We start from the raw sequence: 17,246 nt of genomic DNA on the forward strand, positions 1-17,246 counted from the left end.
GATTATGCAGACAATTCATATTTAATTCAGTAGTTGCTTCATTGCTAACAAAGAGTAATGAACAGACCACTGCATGTTCTCCACCATGATACATTTACTTTACTCAAATAATTTTCCAAGCACATACATGTCTCAACTTTTCAATTAATTTCAGCCTAAGGCACTCAGAGCAAGTAATGCATATTATCAGGTAGACTCTTGAAAAATAAATCTAGCTTATCTCATTTCCTTTCTCATTGCAGTCTTTATCCTGAGGAAGCATCAAAATGTCACTGCCCTGAGAGAAATTAGGTTAGTAGTAGCTCTCTTTTCATGTACCCCTCTCAGAGCAAGGGATAGGTTTGAAGGTCACTTCAGTGTTCTCCATCAGTACAAAATCATATCTGCACAGCTGTAGCCTACAAAAGCAGAGAAAGAAAAAAAATATCACAACAGAAAAAGTTCACTTTAACAGAAAAATAATCCAGTATTTGAATTATTAAATCTCCAGTATTTACCAGCTCTCAGAGACAGTACTCAGGACAAGTGTCTCCAGGTATAAGTTTATACCTTATTTCACACATTCCTAGAGTAGCTTTGATGGACTGAAAACAACCAAACATCAGCTGGATGATGCAAAGAAGTGCATCGCACTGGTCTGAAGCATAAAGATGCAGCATTTCCTCCAATACAGCTATTAATCTTCATTCAAATTAACTCCTTAGCAGCATGACCCAAAATCTGCACGATTCTTGCTAACACAGGGTCTGAATAATTGATTTTGACTTCCCTATGTAGAAAAATTTCTTTGTTTTTATTTTACATAGGAAAGTAAGGAACCACATGATAATATTTTCTCTTTCACTTGCAATGACAGCATGTGTAAGAAATTTTAATGCAAGAGTGCAATTTGTCTTCTAAACACCTAGAAAACTCACAGCTGACTAATATTACATGAACACATAAAGAGGTCACAAAGGCAGCCACATATACACGAAAAACATGCTTTTTGAGGTCAATGTAAGTGCTCTGCCTTTTAGGGCAGAGGCTGCTCTTCATGCACTACTGTAATGTATGGAGAGGGGAAAATGACAGGAGATGAACAGGAAAATCACAGACACACTCTGGATGGCGCCTCCATAGCACACAGCCATGAGACTTATTTTATTTAAAATTATCTTCTCTATTGCTCTGAACTCATAGATGTGGCTATACCACACAATTCACCTTGGCCTGGGAAGTAGAATACAGTGGAACAGCAAAAGGAGAGAACAGCACACCAGGCATTTCCATTGTTGCCCATTCTTATAAGATTTCCTACAGTTAAGACTCCACCTGTCTGTAGGTGGAAGGACTGTCAGATTTCTACTTAAAAATTTGACACCTTTTAAGGGCTCCACAAAGTTATGACAGTAATTTTATGATTAAAAAGATCAAGATGAATTTGGGTGTCCTGTACAATCCAGTCCTTCATCAACAATTGGTTTTGATTTGAATTCAATGTTTCATTATTATAGTATTTTTGTAATATTATTTCTATCTAACCACAGGGGCCAAAATACCTAGCCAAACCATACTGCTGAATTCTAGAAATAAAAGCTTCTGTCTTCCAACACATTGTATCTCATTTGAACTGCAGTCCATTTCAGTTTGTGATTACTGATTACAGAATGCCTCACAGGAGAGTAGCCCTGGGCAGGGGGCAGGTTCACCAACAAGGAGCAAAACACAAAAAATGTTTTTTTGAGGCTTCTTAACCCCTCAACCTAAATATCTTCTCTGCTGTCTACTAAAAATCATGGGCATGCCACACCTGTTCAGAAGAGGTATTTGCAAGGTCTTCTTTACATTATCTCTGTTCTTGTTTTGGTCAGAAAAACCCAGAGGTGTCTGGCTAAGTATCTTTGAGACATTCACCTTCTACTTTAACTGCATCTGAATTCACTGACAGGTTTATAAGATTTTGGGGATAGCTGACACCTGGACATGCACAAGTTAGCAAAGCTTTCTGGTTTTATGGGTGAGCAGAAATGATTTATCTCAGGGATCAGAAGAAGAATATGAAAATGATGTGTACCTTTCAGCACTCCCATATTCACATACCATCTGTGTGAATAGTGAATCAGGCCAGCAGACAACTGTCTGTGATATTCCCCAAACTCCCACGGTTTGCCATTAACCCAGACCTGAGCAGACTGAGATTCCTATTGTCTTTTATCCCTGCATCTGTCCCCTGGTTTTTATCTACTACTTTGTTGTGAATAATTCAAGTAGTTTTAATGGAGTTTGTAGTTGATCATCCTGTATTCAAGTAATTGTTGTAATTATATGTAAATAAGGTAAATATAGGTTGGTATAATTACAAAGAGCAATTAGGTAATTATACCAATAGTGCTTTAACATCTGCATTTAAATTACCTTCACATGCTGATTCAATACAGTCTTTTTCCCTGTTCTCTCAAAGTACCTAACATGCCTCTACAGCTGCAATCTGAGGAGGCTCTACATGAAGGACTCTAGTGGATCTTATATTAAAGCACATCAAATGTATCTTACTTTTAAACTAACAAGAGTCAGACTAACAGGAATGAAAACTCAAACCCTATAAGGGGTTGTTCACTGAAAATCTTTCTTGTTTGCTTGCTAGATCATTATCTGAGAGAGCCCCAAGTGCTGACAGGCTTATATGAAAATGTATCTTCTGATTTATCACCACTGGGCTGAGAAAAAAATTGGAATCTGATTTAGAATTTTTCACCCTCTCTCATCACCAAATGCTTTGAAATACAATCATGCCATTTTCACCTGAGAGCTTGAGACTTATGGCTTTCAATAAGTTAATAAAGTCAAATGTATGTATATTCTGGGGTACTATTTTGATTACTGTGTTTTGTTTCTTTTTAAGTCTCTCCCCATCCATCTCCTTCTCTTTCTCAGTAAATCAAAAATGGATTAACTTAAGAAGGTCTCATAATTTTTGCAAAATATCATACCCAATTCTTACTAGGCTATTATCATGCACCATAAAAGAAATCCTCAAGTGTTGCATCTCAAGTTAATAAAATAAACTAACTTAAGCCTTAGTAAGTCTTGTAATATTCTTCTCATTCATTACTCATTTGATATTACTCATTTGATATGCATTCTTATGTTTTTATTTTAAATTCTGATTTTCTTGAATCTGCCAATAATAAGAAACAAATTAACAACTCTCAAATAAAGTACTCTTGCTACTCCTGGATGTTTCTTACCTATTCCATGTAATATGTTCTTTTCACAAGACGCAAATGCAAAATTTAACTGCTAGCGTTACTGCACAAGTAAATTTGGAGATTTGAAAATGAACATATGGTAATAATGCTGAAATATTTTAAATCAGAATAAAAGCTCAGCAATTACACTCAATTACAAAAAAAAAACAGATTTAATTTTAACTGTAAGCAGACACAGACTGTGTTCTGATCTTAGAAGAACTTTTTACCATCATCAGTAAGACCAAAAAACCTATTCCAGTCTCTCATGTTGCTGAAGCTCCATTTCACACCTGAGTGTGAAAAGCTGTGTACAGACACATGAGAAAAATCAGAAAACTGCTTGATAAAGTTTATCTCATGGAGGAAAAGCTGACCATGCAAGTCAGGCTGGTGCTTAAAAGCACAGCTGTGACACACAGCACGTGTGACACCTCCATGTACAAGCTGCTGTGCACTAAATGTTAATGTACACAGCAGCTCTTCCACAGGACAAATTTGATCATCAGGATGATGAGAAGAATATTCATACACTTAGGAATATGCAATTAAAAAAATTAATGCAGGGAAATCGAGGTTACTGAGAAAACATCCTGAGCACCTTAGTTGACACCCAGCTGTGATACATGACAAACACTCACCTTTTTGGCTTATTGAGAGATTTCAACTTCATCTGAAGAATCCTAAGCTTTCTTTTTGGGCCTATTAAAGTCTTTGTAGAAAAAGTCAAGGAAATTTTTGCAATTTTCTCAATGTCTTGGTAAAATCCAGTCAGTATTTTGACTCTTTTATATTGCTGAAATGTTGAAGCTTCACTAAAAAAAAAATATTTAGACAGGCTTTTGTTAGCTGAGTAATATTCATTATTGCTAAGTATCATTATTTAACTGGGAAATCTTTTGGGATGTATCAACTTTGAGCATTGAGAAGGAGGCCAGCTAGAACAGGATTCAAACCAGCACCAAGCAAGGATCATTTCAGTGTGAAGGCATTGCCCTGATACTGAGCCACGTCCAGGCAATGTCTTAACATGGCCAAGCCTTAACAAACTCAAGATACTTTTTCAGCTTGCAAGTTAACAAGTTAAAAGGTTTAGAAAACTCAGAAAATTAGTCCTAAGAAGTGATAAATAAAAAATTAAAGAGAAAGAACAACATACCTATTCATTTGCGCCTCTACTGCGTTTCCAGCATTATCTATTATTTTAACTCTAATGAAACCTCTCCTCATGCTTTTATTCCAGGTGGTAATGTCCAATAAGTAGTTATACACTGCAGGAAGAAATAGGAAATCATGAGAATAAAAGAATGATCTCAACAGGAAACAGTTGGTATCCCCACCCTGTTAAATGTATTTACTGGTAGGTGATAGGCATAGTGACTCTTAACTTTTACCCTCCCTGTTCAAAGGAGAATAAAAAGCTGACCTGCTGCTGACCTGGCCTTCTGTAGCCATCACTGCAGTATTGGAACCACACACCTTTACTGCTCCAGTCAGGACACCAAGAAAAAAATGCCTTTGTTTTTTGGCATGTGGCCAACAAATTATCATTATTATCATTCTCTCCTAAAAGACCAGGACTCATATGAGGCCATGACTTGCTCAAGTTTACAATTGCCCCTTCTTTTTAAGGCCTCTTGTTAGTGTCTGTCTCCTCAGCTTCCCAAATATCTAATAATTAAGGCTTTTATTAATAAATACACTCTTTTTCAGACTGGTTTGTTTTGCTTCCTGACTTTGCTTTTTTTTTTTTTCTTCTTAATCTTGCATATTTTCCTTCAAATATATACTGTCATTACAATATTTCTCATTCTGCTCCATGTGCCTCCTCCTATCTTTGGTAATATTTCTCTTCCTTTTTTCTCCCTTTTACCACCACCAGTGAGGGGCAGGGGAGAACAACAGTAACAGGTTTGGGTTGAGCTCAAAGTCATTGGGAAGAGTAGTTATATTATATGTAAATTTTGTGTTTAAAAAATGATGTAAAATCCATCACTTCATTCACCTCTCCTCAATCCTTCAGAAGATACAATGATGTCAGCAAACATGACTAGGACCATCTGCTCCTGGTGACAAAACTTGCCAAGAGGATGGACAAAACTAATGGGAAAACCTAATTTCACATTCATTCCCTGTAAGCCTGTCCCTATACCCTAAATGAAAGAACCTTAAACATAATAATTAGAAGTGTGTGTGGCACTTTTTCAGGGTTATAGAGTGTTTCAATAGCAAGAGAAGTTAGATGAGAATCCAGGATGAACCTACATGGGTAGGTAGGTATCTAAACTGTTGCAGCTGAAGCCCACACCATGAGAGCTCATTGCCACAGAATCTAACTCTGAGAAGCCAGCTGAGTTTTCACTTCACTGTTTTACTCCTGGGGAGACATGGAGACGCTTTATTTGACTGTAGGGTGATCTACTGGGGTGGAAGATAAAGGTTTCTCTTTTTTGTCTCCCACCCAGGGCAGTCTTGCTTCCCTTTCCTGCTCTCTGGAAATGGCAGCATTGATCCCATCTAAGGAAGTTGCATCAATCCAGCTTTTTCCTTCCCACTTGATTCTCATTTTCTGGCTTTCTTCTTCCTCTTGGCAGTCCATCCCATTACTCTTAAAAGGTACATGTCTTTCCCAGTTCACACAGTATTACTTTTTCCTCTTTCTCCAGTCTGTGAACTGACCCTTAGTTCATGGTTTTTTACATCATTTTACACAGTGGCTAAACTAGCTTCTACTTTTAACATGCTTTCACTCCAGATCAGCTAAAAATTAAGAATCATAAATTTTTATAAAGAGGTTTTATGTATGTATTTAGTTACTCACTGCAGAATGGGTCTTTGTCAGAGGTATCAAAGTAAGCTTTTGTTGGTGAACTATATGGTATCAACAGCTTTTTCCATCTATCAGCATGATAACCTGAAATGCAAAGTTGAAATATTTCATTTCAGACATTTAGCAAAATCATGATACACACATGTTTGCACAAAAGTATCTCATAGCATGACAAATTTGGCTTTAATTTTCTTAAATATCCTCTGAGAAAGAAACCTGACTAGAAAAAGGAAGGAATCCTCTGAGTAAAACAGACTGTAGTATATAAGTATTTATTTCCTCTAATATATTAATATCACTAAAATTTTCATAATGTAATAGTAACCTCTTTAGTCTAGATACTAACTCAAAAAAGTAGTGCTGACAAAACCCTGCAGAGGTAATAAAAACAACTCCAAAAATGTGGCCCACATATTTGCAGAGAGCACTTACAGAATAGCTTTCCTTTCTTTCATTTGAATCATTAAATATACTTTAATTCTTTAGCCTATTTGTAGCTATTGTTTAATAAAATATAAGATACTGTGCAAACCCCCTAAGATCATGGGTTTAACGTAGAGAGAAATTTATACAATTGCATGATTGTTGGTTTTTGGGAGTTGATAACAGCCCTTGTTTCTAGAGCAGAAGACCCTCTTCTCTCCCTGTTAATCTCTCTATCTAGACTGGACAAGGAAAGCTAATTCCAGACTGCAGAGCTTCCACTGCAAAACAGCAAAGATTGCAGCAGAAGGAAGGATGCTGCTTCTCCACTCAGTTCCCAGACTCAGGAGCTGACTGGGGAAATATTTCTGCACCTCTACCTTGGACATTCTGTCCAAGTGTATCCAGCTTGGCTAACAGCCATGCTGGAGAACTCCTGGAGTCTTCCTGTCCTACTATAAAGCTCATTATGGTTGTTTTTTTAGGAAATAACACACAGACCTATCTAGGCTTTTTCTTCTAGCCTGATCCAACTAATGTAACATACACATCCCAGCATAAAGGTGCAAAAAAAAAAAAAGACAGGATATAAATTAAAAGTTAACTTCTAATTACATATTTTTAAAATGTCATTCTTAATGAAAACCCTGCCAACTAGGAAATGCTCATGCTAGTGTAGCTCTTTTCAAACTGCACCCAAATCCTCTATAAAAGCAACAAAACCCAAAATAATTAAAATCCCCTCCAAATAAAAGCTTGACTCCAAAGGAAGAGCAAAAAAAACCCCATGAAATTGCTTTAAACATTACTACCCTTAAATAAAAACTACAGGTCCTTTAGGGATCACACAACACGCTTAAGTGATGAACTAAGCACAAGCAGTTTCTCTCTAGAAAGGGGAAACACTGACTCCATTCCAGACTGGAAAGCACAAAACCCAAAGAGTAGGGACATTCAGCACCTGTGCCTAACAGAGATAAGTGTAAAGCAGACAAACTCATGAATTTTTAACTACTTGAACTTCCCAGGAAATCTCACCCAGCCCACAACAGGGAGGGTAACGCTTACCCACTACTGGGCAGGACATGGGCTGGAAAGCATCACAATCAACACATTTTCCTCTCTTGTAATCCAAGTAAGAGTCACAAGGATATGCTATTATGTCACACTTGTTTTTCAAAGATGACAAGAAGAGGAAGACAGATCTCTGATGGTCACATTTAAAATACTGAAGTCCTTCAGGGAAGAAAAAAGAAATATAAAAAGAAGAGTTAATTTTTATTAATTAAAAAAAACCATGTTGTATAAGCAGAATCACAGAATGGTTTGGGTTGGAAGGGACCTTAAATATCATCTTGTTCCAACCCCTCTGCCTTGGGCAGGGACACCTTCCACTACACCAAGTTGCTCAGAGCCCCATCGAACCTGGCCTTGAACACTTCCAGGGTTCATCCTGTGGTACATCCACAGTTTCTCCAGGAAACCTGTGCCAGTGCTTTATCACACTCTGAGTGAAAACTTTGGCCAAAGGAAATTACCATGAGGAACACTTCAGAGATTCTTCTCTACTTTTCTGGGGAAAGAAATTCCTTCCTTTCCCGACGAAGCAAACTTTGGGAATTGTGGAGATCATGATTGTGCTACCTTGAGGTATTCTCCCATACTCACTAACACACAAGTGGAAGCCTTATGCCTTTGCAGCAGCTCTAACTGGTAGCACTGTGCAAATTAGTAATGGGAAACAAACACATCCAAAAGAGAAAACAAAAATAATTGCCAGCAACCTTGCCTAACACACATGGAAGTTGAAATAAGCACAATTCTGCATCAAAAGATCATTTCATAAAACTGTTTTTACCCTAGAGCCTAAGACATATCCAACACCCAAACCTAGTTCATCACTGCCAGCCAGGAGGAACTAAAAACACAGTGGTGATGTGGAAGCTTTGCCTTCCATGTCATAGTCAAAGGATCCTGCCCAAACCAATGGAACACAAATACCTTCCCCCATACCTGGACCCCTGTAACCAAGGAAAAATAATGATCAGTATATTCAGGTTTTATATATAATACAATAACATAATTCCATCATGCTAATATTAATTATATTATGGGAAATTTATGTTAGAGCAAGATTATTTTCAAATATCTTCATTATTTTTCTTTTGCTGCATAGGGATGGAAAAGAAAGCATGCAGTACCAGGTCCCATATTACTGACAAAGTGCAGTGTACATTCAATTCAATTTAACCTTTTTTGATTTGATCTCAAACTTTTCTTCTCATTAAAGAAAGAGATTTTTATTTACCACTGAAAAATGTTTTTGGACAACCAGGCTGATCCATTCCTCCATTTGGATAGAAATCAATGGTTCCTAAAGGCTTCTTGAAACCTAGTACTAAAGCAAAAACATCATGAATGAAAAAAAAGCCCCATAAACAGAATTACAAAGGCAATTATCACATTCGCTCCAAAATCATGGAAGTCTTAAAGAAAATTTTTGCAATTATACCATTCTTTTTGTACTGTAAATCAAAGTCAGGCTATGAGGTAAAAGTCAAGGGTTTTTTTCTCTTTAAGAAAATTATATATATGTAAAATGATGTGCACAAATGTATACAAAATTGTGTAAGACTCCTACTGCTGCAAAAGGGAGGGAACAGAAACAGCTGTAACTGAGATATTATTTACATAAATAAATTTATGAAATTGATATCCTCTCCAACCAAAATTCTTCGCCAGTGCAAATTTCATTAGAGCAAAACTTTCCATTTTTTGCAAGACATTGGATTCTGAACTACACCAATATTAGCAGTAAGTCAAAGTAAGAAAATTTGTATCTGCCCCATAAAAGTAAGCAAAATTCCACGAGTAAGAGTTTATTCAGTCTGACCTACCTTCCTTTTTACCACACATTATCTGTATTCACATAATGGGAACCTTACAAAAATTGGTATTTTACAGCCTCACACTGAAATTGATATAGGAAAATGCTTAAATTTTAATATTATTAAAGAAACTGATACGAAACTACACAAATAATGGGACAATTGTGGTATTAAAGGTTTACTTATGGTTTTGAGGAAAAAATGAAACCAGAGATTAAAGCATAGATGAAGCAGACTTTACAATGCTCTTCTTTTTAACCTTACAGTAACATGATTTGGTATTTTAGGCAGTGGCTCTGTGGCGTACTAAGTTGATGCAGCAGAGACTGTCTCAGAAGGGATTAATTCAGTGATAACCAGGTGCTTGCAACCTCTGTGTTCATACAGACTTGCACAGCAAAAGAACATTGGTTTTAACAGAAAATATTCTCCTGCAGCACTATTTGGATGCTACAGAAACAGCTTATCCCTTCCCTTTTGCTTCCCTGCCTTTCCTCAGGCTGAAAGAGTCAGGTCAAGGCTCTGCTGTTACCATCAATATCTGAATGGATTACATCCACAAACTGTGCATCAGTAGGGTCCAGTCTGTGCTTGGGTGGTTCTCCAGTGAATGAAGGGCCTGCTGGATCCAGACCTGAATAAAAACAACATTTGCATCATAAACCCTGGGCTCCTTCTACAGATATATGAAAGACCAACATCTGAGCATTATTCAGCAGAGATTCTTCATTTTCCTGGTATAAAAATTTTAAAAAAGCATAATTTTTCTGTTCATCTTGCTAAGAAAAGAAGACTCCTACCACAAGACTGTTCGATCAACCCATATGTTGAATTTCTCTCTTCCCATAACTAGATGTGCATTTATTCAGATGAATGTAAGCCAACAGCATTGAGGATCAAATCAGGATTTTTTTTTTGTCGTTTTCACTGAAAACACCATTTTATAAGACCAAATTGCACAATATAACTCCTCTCACCTCCAGAACACAACTAGTCAGACACTGGGGTATCATTTAACTTAAGTGTCACCTAGATGAAACACTCCATTTTCATTTGAGAGACTAGAGGTAACCAGGTTGGAAAATTTAATCTGTAATTTATGTCCTGAAGGCAGACCTGCCCCATTCCCTGAACTTCTATCGGGGCTATATTGTTCCTCATGTTTGTCATTAAATATTCAGTTCTCATTTGTCAATGTCTCAGAGCTCTGACAACAATACAAGGTACAAGAGAATATGTGCACTAGTATTAAAAGGCTTACCTGTAATTCTGCCAAGTTTGCCTTTATACTTCTGGCCCACAAAACCAGCTACATGAGCACCAAGACTGACTCCAATCATATACAGGGAGTCAAGAGAAGCTCCACCCACCTATCAGGGGAAAAAACACCAAAGCCAGTCACACACAGAACTAATGGAACAGAAATCACTAAGCTGATTTAGTTTTCACTTTTGGTCAGCACTTATAATTATATCTCTAATTTTCTAGCTCTGAAAAAAAATGGATATTACGAAGTTCCTTTCAGTTTGCAATTCTATTTTAGTTAAAGTGCAGAAATTATGAAATTGTTTAACTAGAAAAATATAAAAAGGAAGTTTGAGTCACATTTCTCCTGAAATGCTGCATTAGTTAGAAGGGAAGCAGGGAAGGGAAGAGGAAGACATTTATCAGATATAAGAAAGTTGAACCAAAACAATGAAGGAGGAAAAAAAAATCTTGCCCTGTTTTAGCCTTCTAATAAAATAAATTAAAATCATAATACCATAAACAAATACTTTTGTCACACAACGGCTGAATAATGGTGCCAAATGCACACCTTAAAATGCCTATTCTAGAAAGCAGTATTCAAAAAAACCCCAAATGAAAATCTACAGGAGAACTTTAAGACAGTGTCACCTGACCTAGTTGGAATCCCTACAAAATGATAGGGTGACACACAGGACCTGAAATATTAGTATGTCTTAAAATGAATTAGAAGGGCCTCACAACAGCTTGTAACTGTGAAAGTGATAGCTGTGGGACACTACAGACCCTCCTTCCCCATCACTTTCAGGACTCACACACAGTGTCACTGTTTGCCAGGCAGATGTGTAAACAGCAATTAACTTAATTAATCTTCTCATAGTCCTATTTAATTTTTTTAATTCCATAACAATAAATCTACTAGCACAATTGCAAATTGCTATCATTGTATCTAGTCCCAGAGGACAGATTCTGATAGGCTAAAGTGAAAGGAGAGAAAGCCTTTCTCAAAATGTTGGATGTTTTTCTGAAATTCCACAGGAATTTTTTTTTTTTTACTTCACAGCATTGTCATCTTATTGCAGGGGTTTCATCCTGTTGTCTCCTATCACAAAAATTCCATACCTTCTTGGTGTTTCACATGGGTAGCACCTCAGAACACTAACTCCTTCCCAAAGTAGCCAACAGACTGCAGCTTCCTTCTCAAGGCCACCCCACTCTTTTATAGCACTCTTCTTCTCACTGGTTACAGCTGTGGCCTGGTAAAGTCAGCCCTGCTCCTAATCTTTGATAATTGGCCCAGCTGCAGCTCATTAGGGGTAAGGTTACTTTCTACACTATTTTTATTTTCTTATATTCTATCGCCCTACAACACAGCATTCAAAATTTCTGAGAATGGCTGAGAAAGAAGTGGTGAGAAAAGATGAAAATTCAAGTGACAAATCACACAACGGCATAAATAACATCATGACATGTTTTGTCCATTTGATCAAGCAATAAATCTAATATCCAGTAAAGACCACTGGCATCAACTATGGTTTCAGGAACTGCCTCTAGAAAAAAGAAGTTTATACCATTTGGGAATGAATATTTGTATCTTTGCCAATGTTTTATTTCTCATTTAAAACCTTTATTTATAGTGGATTAATAGTACAAAGAGTAGTGCAATGCCTTTGTAAAATGTTTATGCTACATACTATTAGAACATCTCTCCCTCTACTTTCCCACTAAAGAATTCACTCTTTCCAGAAGACCTAAAACTTCCAGCTGGTTCAAGAAATCAGATGCACTTTCAGGCACATTTCAGTGAAAGGGAATTAAGAACTCAGGTGAAGTTAAATATATGCAATAATAACTGCAAGTAAAGTTAGTAATACCTCTTTAAAGAAATGTGATTTGATATTGTTCACTGGACTTCTCTATATTTTAAATATCCATTCCCACTCTAACCATGCCCTTCACACTTACTCAGAACAGATGCAATGCTCTGCCTTACCAGCATCTGGTCAATATAATTCTTCAGTATTTCTGCAACTTTTCTGCAGTTTTCCACAGCAGTTATGTAATTCACAGTGGTAGCACCACGATTCCAATCAACTATAATGAGATTAATATCCTCTGAAGAGAGTAAAAGCTTCTTCATGTCACCCAGCCATGCTGGAGGAGATCCTGTTGGCCTGAAGCCATGAATAACAAAGACAATTTTCTTGTTTGTATTCAGGTACTCAGATGCAGAAACATTGTGTTCAATGAGTCTCTCAGCACAATCTCGATTTTCCCTTGTGAACAGGAGTAGCTGAACATGGAGTTCTGTTCCAGACAAAGCATCACCTAGGTTAAGGTCTGTAAATTCAGGACATTTTTCTTCCTCATCTGAAAGAGATGAAAATGTTAAGACCATCATTTGATGAGTTGGGCTACCTGAAATACCACTTCTTCACTTTTCTTTGCATATCTTTTTCTGCTGAAAGTGGACAACTTCAATTTTCTTTACTCCTGACCTTTGGAAAGAGGTGTCAAAACATGCACTGAACAAGGAACCACACTTTAACTAACGACTCTGCAGATACCACCGTCCTCCTCTGAACCCTTCAAATGTAAAATTATCCCAATTTTTCCTGAACAGTGTATTTTCTCCTTAGAAGTACTAATTAGTAGCCAGTGTTGATAAGATCTTTTACTTCACCATCAAAGGAAGGTTCTCAGAATTTTTTCACAAGAAGTGTGTGCTGTATAAACAGGAAGGCTGTTGTGGCTGTTTCTTCCTCTTTGGGCTAGGATGGCTGTGCTGCCAATCCTTAGACCTTATTTGTTTGATCTAGCAAAAAGAAATAGCTGCCTGACAAAACAGGAATGATCCAGAACCCTTTCCTAGCTTTGGATTACCATAATGGCACCATTACCAAGAAATAAAGGCAGAAGAAACAAAGAATTTTGCTCTGAGATTGAAAAAATAAGAATTAAGGTCAGTGTACACAATGGCACATGACAAACAGTGGGATTTAGCATTTCTGTCTGTACTTGGACAGTTAGGGTGTACCAAATTAAGCTGGTCAACAAGAGGATGTAGATTTTCAAAAGAGTCTAAAAAGATTAAATTTCTCTGCTGTCTGGTGATCGACATCCAAAGTTCACACTTTAAAGATCTCTTTTGGCTGGTGAGGTCACACTGTGTGGATAAACCACTCCAGGATTCTGGGCAGAACACCAACACCTGTCAGTTCTTCTGCAATGGCCTCTTCACCTCTGCTATGGTTAGCTGTTTTTTGGCCAAAGTTTTTGGCCCATCTCTTGACTTCCAGTGGGATACCTTACTTTACACAATACTTTTGTCTCTCTGTTACTTGATGTCACCTTTTCTACTCTTCCATCATTAAAACCTTTGCAAAACAAATCAAGAAAGCAAGAAAACTTTCAAGAAAGCAAGAAAACTTTCAAGAAAGCAAGAGTGAGAAAAGAAATAGTGTCTTCTTAGTTCCTTAAAAATAATATTAAAAAAATAACCTGAATTTCTCAGATTTTTTGAGGCATAAGAGAAGCAGTCGCAGCCCTTCTCCTTTTCCCAGAGGACAGTTCACAGGCAGAACCAAATCCACCACATCTGAGAAGGACAGCAAGCCTGCAGCCTGTCTTAAATCTGCCAAGGCAAGCGTGGGTGGCTTACAAGGTATTTGAAATATGTGTTCAATACTACAGGTCAGGTCTAAGCAGAGCTGAAAAATGTGAATTATGGCACTCAAGGTGCAGTAAAGATTCAATAAAGGCACTAAAGGCATTAATTCACTAATTTAGGGAACGAGACCAATCACCTCTAATGCCAAACTATGTATCTACAAGGACTAGATTGGTCACCTCTGGGCTGGACATCACAAAAAAACAATGGATATAGTCCAAACAGGAGCAGGCTTGAAGTTACACAGTGTTAAAAATAAGCTGAAACTCCCTGCTGCAAACCAACCAAACAAAAGTTTCACACCTATCATCATGTTATGACAGTAACTACAATTATTACATGGAGAAAAAGACAGAATTATATTGAAAAATAAATACCATTGTTATCCTCATTTAAACACGTATTAATATAAATAACTTTAACTGACATTACTAGACAGGTTATTAACTAAGAAGTGATACAGGAAGACAACTCATTTCATCACTTGGACTTATCCAAGAAGTTCTGAAACTGAAAACTGTTCAGCTGAAGTGAACTTGAATTTTATAAAAAACATAATCAAGAAGCTGTTAAAATGTCATGCATGTGACATGATCCTGAGATGTGAACAATATGTGTCACATTGGATTTCTGTTTTTCATATATTTGTATAATATGATAAAACTAGAATATAAATTACATTACACTAACTTCACCCATAAAGTGAAAATAAAAGCCAGCCACTTGATTATAGTTTCAAAGGTACAACAAGAAACTCTCATTTTGCCTGATCTGGTCTTTAAATCCAAGTTTAATCACTGATCCTTAAAATTCACTCCTTCATATCTAAAATATAAAAGATCCATGCTAAGATATTGCTCTGTATCCCTTTAAATATTTTGATTTTTTTTTTAATCATTTGATTGGTAGAAATAAAACTTACTTCTTCTAAAACCAGTGGAATGACAGTGAGATAAACCAGACACAATGTGTTCCATGGGAGTGAGAAATATATCATAAGGAAATTATTTTAACTGCCAAACCTATTTACTAGCTGGCCAATGTCAAAGAGAAGCAACTTGTTTACTCTTGGCTGTGAAATGACAGAAGTGGTTCTTTCCAAGGTAAATAGAGAATAAAAACGAAATGATGATGTTTTTACTGTGGAATTAGATAAGTCATACAAATAGGTTTATAGATTTAATACTTTGAATTGTTTAGCGAGGAGTCATAAGGGGAAGTTTTTCAAACTCCTGTTTCTCATTGAACACTGGAAGCAATACCCAGCTGCCCTTTGTGCTCTCTTGTTGGAGTGCTCACTCTTTTCTGTGCAATCAAAACATACACGTAGGCACTGGGCTGTTAGGCATGCATTTTAAGCAAGTTAATGTATAATTGTAACTGTCTTGTGCACATTTGTAAGCATTTTAATTGCCTCGTGTGGTTGAAAAGGGGAAAATCTTAAGAGCACAGTCTTCTTTGTAACTAAATGTTACCATTTAAAAATGTAACATGTAACTTGAAAATCTAAGCACCTGTCACATCAGCAACAATCAATAAACACGCGTGAGTATATTAAGACTATTTCATGATTACGTCTACTTTGTACAAAGTGCACACACCTGAGCAGGTCTCTGGGCAAAGTACAACCACAGATAAAGTATCAGGCTTGGTTCTATTTACTTTAAAACAAAAACTTATGTCTCCATTTCAAAGTAATTGAGTTCTTTTTACTATTCTTTTTACTAATCATCTGCTCCATTAGGCATAATTCATAAGATTTTATCTTAATCTTTTGGCCAATTTAAATGAAGGAATATTCATTTTTTTTAATGTTTGATTAAAGCAAAGGTTCCACATTACAAGCAAGCTAATGGTTCTTACCTGATCTCACCCAGTATATCAAACAGAGGAAGAAACACAATTTCAGCATGTGGAAGTGGAGAAAAAGTGATGTGCAATATCCACAAAGAAGTGGCAAATTGAGTGTTTCCTTATGCCAGATATCTAACACGACTGAATGACACCAATGAAGCGAGTGAGTAGGAAGCAGAAAATAAAGCTGTAGTCAAGCTTCTACACCTCTGACTCCTCCTATTGAGTGACTTCAGTAGATAGGGTGGTTACTGGGCTGTGAGGGTTGGGACTGATTTTCAATCTATTTCCCTCTCTGTCTATCAGCAGATTTCCACGTAAGCAAGTGATGTCATGTATTGCTGGCAACTCCTGCAGGTGTGGAGGTTAGGAAGTGGGGTAACTAATGCATGCCATGAAAGATCCACAGTGTGGGGGGTTTTAGGTGCCATGAAAGATCCACAGTGTGGGGGGTTTAACTGAACTGCAGTTCAGTGAACTGAACTGCAAGTAGGAGCACTGAGACGGGCAAAAGGGGCTTCGAACAAAAAGTCATTCTGCTGATGTAGGGTCTCCCTGTAAGAAATTGAAAATAGTTCTGAGCACTGTGTATCCAGAGATCATTTTTCCATAAAATTATCATCTGAGCTTTTCCAAGGATTCATTCTCTAATCTAAATTTTGAGAGGGTATGAAAAACTTCTCTGGCAGAGAGGTGAAGCTTAGAGTCCCACATACCTCACCCAGATATTGATTTGCTGTGTTTTTTTTAACCTCATTCCCTCCGTATCCCAGCTGCAAAACAAATCAAGAAATATTTATTTTTATGAAGTTCATTTATTTGCACATCCCTTCACTGGGTAAATACAGGAGTGCAGACTACAGATTTTTAAAGTTTGAGGTGAGGCAGAGGCAGATAAGTCCTGCATTATTCATGTGTGAAGTGTGGATGCTCAGCTTGCCTACATCTCTGGCCCAATTATTTCCAGTGCAGGAGAAAGAAAACCATATCATAACCATTGAAATAGGATGCAAATGCACCTTAGGAATGTTTTTTGCATGGAATATCCTTTACAGTGCTTCTAAATATAGGTCTAGGTTTCCTTTGTTTCTTTCCACTACAGTTAA

General features: G+C 37.0%; 1 protein-coding gene across 1 annotated transcript; it reads right to left on the reverse strand.

The window, feature by feature from the left end:
• Positions 1-302: 302 nt before the first annotated feature.
• On the reverse strand, positions 303-16,198 carry LIPI (lipase I). The gene is made up of 10 exons (XM_066568451.1): positions 16,150-16,198; positions 12,610-12,986; positions 10,633-10,741; positions 9,904-10,005; positions 8,792-8,881; positions 7,552-7,719; positions 6,052-6,144; positions 4,390-4,501; positions 3,872-4,045; positions 303-398 (listed from the first exon to the last, which is right to left on the reverse strand). Exons 1-10 carry the CDS (start codon positions 16,196-16,198, stop codon positions 311-313), a joined length of 1,362 nt encoding a protein of 453 aa, XP_066424548.1. The 3' UTR covers positions 303-310.
• Positions 16,199-17,246: the final 1,048 nt, after the last annotated feature.

Source organism: Molothrus aeneus, chromosome 2, assembly GCF_037042795.1.
Source record: "Molothrus aeneus isolate 106 chromosome 2, BPBGC_Maene_1.0, whole genome shotgun sequence".
In the NCBI taxonomy this organism is placed as follows: domain Eukaryota; kingdom Metazoa; phylum Chordata; class Aves; order Passeriformes; family Icteridae; genus Molothrus; species Molothrus aeneus.